Here is an 8485-nt window from a genome sequence, read left to right as displayed (position 1 = left end):
GCTCAGAGTCAAACAGCAGGAAAATAGACACTGACGGAATCAAACTCTGGAATACAGGATGTAGCATGTTATTACTGCATAACTTTCATACTATGCTCTGAACTGGCAGACAATAGTACTAGGATGTTTTTGCATTGTAAATGTATTATCTGCATTACTCACATGGCTTTCTGTTGGACGACACAGTATTAACTAATAACTTTAAACCTGATGGACTTTAAGAAATTAACATCACTTTAAGGTCTTGCTGCATTTCATGCCAAATGACTTTTATTCTAACTATACAAAAGAGAAATAATATGAATCAGAATTCACAAGCTGCAATAGGAATGCACAAATTATGTTCACAATCATAATTTTGCTTGCATGAGTCTGGTTTTGCTATTATTTAATGAGAAATATTTATTTTTTTTCATATCAGCAGGAACTTACATAAATATGACACAACATGCACTTGGATATTACACATTAGTCTTCTTGAGGTTTAACTTCATTGTGTCATAATAACCTATAAGTCTTTGTCATATATTATTAATAGAAAAACTCTCAAATCAGACTGTAAAACGATACATCTTCCTCAGGCTAAAGACTCAGTTTTTCCATTGCATAGATGAAGTGTAAGATATCAGTCATTGAGTTAAAACCCATCTCCCTTTTAAGGCAGTTAAAGAAAAAATCTGGTGCCTGTGAAGTAAAAAGAAGAAACAACCAGTTACAAGACATTGTAAAATGTATAACCATGAAAAACAAGTTTCCAGTTATGCTTCTTTAATTTAGCTATGCTAGTCTCAAAAGTGATCACATTAGTTTCTGACTTTAAGGAGGGGTAGACAACCTTTTTGTTGCGGTGGACCACTTACTTTCTTTTTAAGGCTACGCAATGGCCATGGGAAAATAAGTAAATTAATATGAAATACTGAACTAATGCAAGCTAAATAAGGAACATGAAGGATACACTTTAATTAAGTAAGACTATTTGTATATTTACCTTGGCCAAATTTCCTCTAGTAGTATGAATACCATCTTAGGAATCCCCTGAAAACAGACCACACGTTAATGGGACTTACCTGTTCAACAAACTTCAATAAATAAAATAAAAAGAATGGATAGAGAAGGAAGATGCATTGCTTACCTTAATGTTTTAAGTATAATTATCCCATTTACTTATATGTTTTTCAGTTTAATTGTAAAATCACATAAAATTGCTGACTACATAAGCTGGATCTTGGAGCTGACCCAGTATGTGTAACTGACATGCTCATCACAACATATGCATTTAGTAAGCTCAGGGAAAGCAGCTACTAACAGAAGATGGGATTTTAAGGAGGCCATTCACTCACAGTATATCCTTTGTGGCTTGAGAATAACTTGTTACACAAGTCAGACCTAAAGTACTATACAGACCGGGTGTGGGGGAGGGGGTAGCTAGCACTCTATTACTAAAGCACAGGGAAAAGGAATTGATACGTGTAATAGTACTGTACTACAGCATTTGTGCAAAAAAAAAAAAAAAAGACAGACTACTTACTTAGATCAGATAAACTCTCACCAGGATTAATGTTTGGGGTGAATTCCACCTCTGAAGGATCCAACAGAGTAACAGGAAACATTGAAGAGTAACTTTCTCCTTAACTTTCAAGGAGGGTTCTTTCCCACTCTGTGGTCACCCAGACCATAATCCAGAAGTGACTGTGTTGAATATTCAGTGCAATGATAGTGATGTAAATGATAATGCATGCAGCCAATTAATCTCAGTATTGACATATGCTAATTTCTACATATATGTAGTATTATAGCATGATATGTATCTTTTGAGATAGCCATGTTTATAATGCCTACTACAAAACTAAGTTATTGAGCAGGGTTACTAGTCCGCTGTGTGAAATACTGAATGATTAATCTGTTGATACAAATACCAAGTACTAAGTCTCACCACAGCCCTTGAATAATTTTCATTTGATGAACTAGAAAATGTGCATCTCTGACAAACACATGCCCCAAGCTGCGTTTTAATCATGTTGCTTATAGGTCTAATCTCAGAGTAGTAATATTCAGTAATAATGTTTGATGCATGGCTCAGGTTCTTAAGACTCAGTAGTTTGGGACCACATTGATAAGGGCACAGTTTCTGTTGCAGACCCTTTGATCAAAACACAAAAACTGTATCTAACAGCACATAACAGCTGTAAGAATGTTTCTTTTTTATTTAAAGAATGGTTCTGTTGCCTGAAATGAAAGTAACAAAAATCCTATTCCCAGCTCTTAACTACTTTTCCAAATGCAAGTTTTCTGTCTGTTGACCACTTCCAAACAAACAAAAAAGATAAAAACATATATATATATATATATATATATATATAAATATTATATATATATATATATATATATATATATATATATAAATATTATATATATACATGTATATATATATATATATATATATTTCCACACTACGTAGATGGCTTGCTGACACTGCAGTACAGCATAAGCGAGGTGCTGCACTCATTCAGATGAGATGTTAAACTGTGACCCTATCTGCCTGAGTTGGTGGTAGCTCAGGTAGATGTAAAAGATCCCACAGTACCTATTGGAAACAATAGGGGAAGTTCCCCAATGCCCTGGAAAATTTCCCCTAGTACCACATAGGTTTATAGGTGTTTACTAGTTGAACGACCACAAGGGCCTTTTTAAGCCTAGCCATGCATCCCAAATCTCTGATAAGTTCTGATACCCTTAATAAGTGTAAGCATGGGTCTGGGAGATGAACCATTTACAGGTTACCAAAGCCCATTAGAGACATAGGTGCCAAACCAGGGATGAATTTCCGGTTTCCCATCCAATTGTCCAAGTTGGAACTCTGCTTCATGTGGATGGGGAGCCTGTTCCATAGATGGGGTATTCTCTGGGATACATACCTGTCTGTCCAACAGGTCCCATTTATATCACAGGCAAAGTTTTAGTCTTTAGAATGGGTAGTTATGGTGCTGTTTGTTTTGTGGATATGCAGGAAGTCCATCAGAGTGGGGTCTGACAATGCCTTGTATGCCAGGCTCCCCTCAAAGCCTGTAGGAGACAGAATACAGGGATAGGGCCTTGAGGCGGTCTGCATAGGACATTTTATTTATGCCCTGTATTCTTTTAGTGAGGAACCTCTGTGGATGTTCCAGTTGTTGGATATGCCTGGTTAGGTAATACCAAAGGGGGCATTGTACTCAATGATAGGTCTGATGAATGCCAAATACAGTGGAACAATTACTTCCTTGGACTTAGATGGCATACCTCTGCTTACAAGTTGCTCAACATAGAATGATTTCCTCACCACTGTAGACATGTGATGGTCAAAAGCTAGATTACTATCTATGTGTGTCCCTAAGTCCCTGACTACTAGGTCAACTCTAAGGGGTGTGTTGTCAATATGATAATTACCAGGGATAGATGACTTCCCAAAGGATACTATTATGCATTTCTTGGCATTTAGTTTTAGTCCATAGCTCTGACACCAGTTTGTCTGTGTCAGCCCTTCCTGGAGAACATTTGTGTCAGTATGAGATTCAGTGACAGCTCCAAATTTGTAATCATCTACAAATTTAGTCAGCCAGAGACCACTGACATTGCCTTGACTTCTGAGAAGAAAATGCCAAAAAGGTATGGTCTAAGGACTGATCCTTGAGGGACTCCACTTGTGACAGGCTCTTTGTAGAGGTGTACTCTGCAATTCTAACTTCCTGGGTCCTGTCTGTGTGCCAGTTGGCTGTCCACCGGGTGACATACGGATTTGTACCTAACCTCTTGACTTTGTCAACAATGCCCGAGTGAGGTATTGTGTCAAATGTCTTGGCCAGGTCAAGGTAGGCAGTGTGAATGATTTTGCCCTCGTCCATTGCTTTGGTGACCTTCTCAAAGAAGTCCACCAGGTTGAGTAGGCATGATCTGCCATTGACGAAACCAAACAGGGTTGGGTCCAATGACTGTAGGTTTACTATGTCGCTATGGATCATCTCCATGATAATTTTTTCCATGGCTTTACATACATGACTAGTGAGATTTATGGGTCTGTAGTCTCCAGGGTCTGTAGATGACCCACCTTTGTGCAGAGGGATGTCTGTTTCCTTCCTCTATTCATGAGGCACAAAGCCTGATTGGGGGCTACAGTTAAATTGTAATTCCAGAGGCCCTGATAGGTCATATTTCATGCCATTTAGAAGGCATCCTGGGATATTGTCTGGGCCCATTGATGCAGTGCACTTGGTCTTAGAGCATTAACAGTAGGGGATTATAGTTGATGATATTTCCTGAGGGAAGGTTGAGAGGGAGAAAGGGGTAAAGTTGGAGCTGAATTTCTTGGCCAGTAGGTTTGCTATATCTTCTGGCTCAGTATAGATGGCTCCATTTACAATGAGCTCTGCACACAATTGTGTATTACCTTTGAGGTTGCAGACATAGTTAAATAATGCTTTGTGTTTGTCCTTGGCCTGGGAGGCCAAACTTACCTCAAATTTGGCTTTGGTAGACTTTACTTGTCCTCTGAGTTGTTTGTTTAGTTTGATGCAAGTGCTTTTATCCTGGTACAAGTACTACCTTGGGTCTCCCATGAAAATAGGCTGTTATCCTAGTGGAACTAACCTAGTCAACAAAGGATAAAATAAACAAACAAAAATAAATAAATGAAACTCTATATCTAATAGTAAGTAATTATCTGAAAGAATAGTGAAGTAAGCAAATTCCCCAGATTGCACCTTCCAAAATAATTTTCCATACTAAGTACTAGTGTAACCACTGGGTTGTTTCTGTTTCTCTCAATACTGTGTGAATGTAGAACTGGTGCATGCAAGTAAGGGGGTGTTAAGGAATGGAATAAAAGTCTCCTCAGGAGGGGCTTTTCCCCAGCAAAGAAAAAAAAGTATGGCTCATGTCATTTTTACCCTTAGATTCAGTGGTTATGTATTTTGGTAAGTTTATTTGCAAGTTCCCTTTCAAGAGCTAATAATAGATCCATTTGAAATGGTAACTTTGTACAGATGTATTTACATTGCTGGTTATATTTTTAAGCTTACATTTACTTGCTTAAAGTTTTGTGAGGATAGTAATTTTGTGGTATAGTTCAGTTTTGGTATTCAATACAGTGGGAGTTTCAGGCATCTATAGATGTGAGCTAAGCTACAGTATAAAATATGGCTGCACATCAATACTTCTTTCAGAAAATCATCTTATGTAGGTGTGCAGCATATATTAAGTAGACTGCTATGGCTGAAGTCTGGCAGTGGTACTGTTTTTTTGTCTGCTTCTATTGCTAACATTGGCTATATGATCGGTTGCTAATGAGTATAATTATAAAATAATAACAACTATTGATTACCCAACCTCAGCCAGTATGAAAACAAATGCTAGTAAACATAAATGAATAAACAAACAAGCAGATAGTGTGATGTGAGGTAATTTCTGTTCACAAAGTCTTGAGACAATGTTACCAGTTCAACAGTATGGCAGAAGAACAATTGTTGCACTTGTAGGAAGGAGCAAGCTAATCCCAGAGAAGTGAAACATAAGGTGTATATGTATTGAAAGTAGAGATGAACAGAAAAATTATTCCACTTAGCTAAAAGAGGAAAAATAGTAACAGAAACAGTAACAGAATGTATCGCAGGGATACCATAGTTTTATAGTCACATGCAAAATAAGGGGGGAGAAGCAGAAATGTAAAGACAGAAAATGATTGGACTGGACTGGATTGGGCAGGAGTTTTGGGGGAAAGTGTCTTGAATACATCTGAGTGAAATGTTTAGGTTTTGCATGTTCTCTGTACATCCATGTAGATTTAACATAATGCTTAGTGGTTGCTTTTTCTTTTTCCTTTTTTAACAGTTTTATTAAATTATCACTTAAGACATAGGCAAACATACATTAATAGAAAAGAAAAAAAACATTTTAACATTTTTTCCATTTAAATGCAATATACATCACATATGCACTCACTCGAGGCACTCCTTAAAATGGAGAACATCGATATCTGTGCAGTGACTGAGACCTGGTTCAAGGCTCCAGAGAGCACCCCTGCACTACCAGGCTATAACTCATACCACACTTTTTGGCCATGTAACCTGGACTGGCACACCAAAGGTGGAGGTGTGTCCATATTCATTAAGGATATCCACACCTCCAGGCTAGTTGCTCAGCATAATGCAGCTGAGGTTATCCAAGTGCAACTAACTCTGGGCAAAACTGCAATCCAAATTGTAGCTTGCTACAGATCACCCACCATGCCCTGGGATTCCCATTCCTCTTTTCTTGATGTACTGGAAAATATTAGGGTTCAACCAAACACCCTAATAATGGGCGATTTCAACTACCCCACCATTAACTGGGAAAGCTACTCATGTACCAACTCCTTCGCTCAATGCTTTCTGGAATTCATAAACTCCAATGCCCTGGATCAACTTATCCACATCCCCACCAGGGGCAACAATATCCTAGATCTAGTCATTACCAACATGAGTGACCGGTGTTCCACACCTGAAGTCAACGCCTCATTGGTCCGATCCGACCATAAGCTAATTACCCTAGATATCCACATCCTGCCCCCACCCCTATTAAGGAAACCATGGTAAAAAATTTCTCCAAAGCCAACTTCATGCTTCTTAAGACAAAAGTGGTGAACTTCTTGACACCCATGCAGATGGACAATACAGTTACGACTACTGAATCCTACACAATTGCACTTTATAAGCACTTACATGAGTGCATAGATCGTGCTATCCCAAACAGAACCAAGACGCTATCCTCCAAAAAAAGGAAACCAATCTGGTGGTCCCCTGCCATAAACAAACTGTACAACAGAAGGAAGAAACTGTTGCAAAAGAGAGTAAAATCTCATGAGTGGAGTAGCTCCCTGGTCAGCCTCAGTAAGAAGCTGCGATCCCTGATAAAATCCTCCAAAGCTAGTTGCAAAAAAAATTGCCACTGATTCTAAAGACAACCACAAAGCATTCTATAGCTATGTCAAGAATCTCAATGGCAACACTCAGATCTGCTCTGAGTTACAGCACAATGGCACTAAATATACAGACCCAACTGATATTGCCAACATCCTAGCAGATAGGTACAGTGCTAACTTTACCCCCTTCTCACCCCCTAAAGAGCCCATCTCTATACCGGAAGAATGCAAAGTTCCTGTAATCACGGCTGCACAGGTAAAAACCACACTCTCCAAAGCCAAGAACACAGCATCTGTGGGACCAGACAACATCCCAGACTGCATTCTAAATGAACTACAGAACGAACTGGCACCCCACCTAAGTACCATGTTCAATCATAGCCTCACCTCAGGCGTTGTGCCTGCTGAATGGCGCACAGCGACGGTTATCCCACTTCACAAAGGGGGAGCCACCATGGACCCTGGGAACTACCGCCCCATTAGCCTGACGAGCCTGGTCTGCAAGGCCATGGAACGTATTATCATGGAACTTATAAACAAAGACATTGGTAATCTCCAAATTCTGGACCCCACCCAGTTTGCGTTTGTAAAAGGCAGATCATGTCTCCTAAACCTGATAGACTTCTTTGAAGCAGTCACCAAAGCCGTTGACAAGGTAAAGGTGGTTCACACAGCCTATCTAGATCTTGCCAAGGCATTCAACACCATCCCCCTCTCTGGAATTATAGATAAACTCACTAAACTAGGTATAAATCCCTATGTCACAAGATGGGTTGCCAACTGGCTCACTGGCAGAACTCACACTGTGAAAGTAGCAGACTCCAAATTCGACTTCAGACCAGTGACAAGTGGAGTACCACAGGGTTCAGTCCTGGTTCCTCTCCTGTTTGGTATCTACTTCTCTAAAGTACAGGCTAACACAGAAGGTCTTTGGCTAATGAAGTTCACAGATGACTGAAAACTAGGAGCCTTAATTGAAACTCCTAATGATGTGGACATCCTACAAAAGGGCCTCACTGAGACAGATGCCTGGTGTCAAAGCCATGGCCTCAAGCTCAATGCCAAAAAGTGCATTGTCATCCCCTTTGGTAAAAACTCTGTACCCATGAACTACAACATAGGCGGTAGTATACTTAACACCAAAAGTGTGATAAGAGACCTTGGGACACAGGTGGACAGTAGTCTCTCCTTTGATAATCACATTGCCACAGTAGTCAGAAAATCCTTCTACATGGCACACCTCATCACAAAAGGTTTCTCATCCAGAAAAAAAGAGGTAATTGTTCCCCTCTACTCATCACTCATTAGACCCATTATAGAGTACAACGCCCCTTTTGGTATGTACCTCACAAGACATCTACAACAACTGGAAAGGCTGCAGAAATACCTCACAAAGAGGATTACCAGCCTCAAACAGATGCCCAATGCAGACCGTCTCAAAAAAACTCCAGCTTTACTCCGTCGCATATCGCCTACTCAGAGGTGATCTCTGCCTAACATACAAAGCTATGTCAAACCCAGAGCTGTTGGATATGCTCCACTTAAAGAAATCCC

The 8485-nt window shown here is 39.6% G+C and overlaps 1 protein-coding gene across 4 annotated transcripts in view; it reads right to left on the bottom strand.

Moving 5' to 3' along the window:
- Window positions 1–253: 253 nt before the first annotated feature.
- The window catches only part of LOC122806805, a 381197-nt gene continuing 372965 nt past the window's right edge, over window positions 254–8485 (bottom strand). For all 4 annotated transcript variants that reach the window (XM_044077529.1, XM_044077528.1, XM_044077530.1 and 1 more), the window contains exon 14: window positions 254–684. In XM_044077529.1, coding sequence (XP_043933464.1) covers window positions 583–684 — 102 coding nt within the window. In that variant the 3' untranslated portion in view covers window positions 254–582. The remainder of the gene's footprint in view (window positions 685–8485) is intronic.

This window comes from Protopterus annectens, chromosome 7.part0 (assembly GCF_019279795.1).
Source record: "Protopterus annectens isolate FY-2018-M chromosome 7.part0, PAN1.0, whole genome shotgun sequence".
NCBI classification, from domain to species: domain Eukaryota; kingdom Metazoa; phylum Chordata; order Ceratodontiformes; family Protopteridae; genus Protopterus; species Protopterus annectens.
Note: the sequence above shows the minus strand (reverse complement) of the source record. Positions and strands in the feature narration are given on the sequence as shown.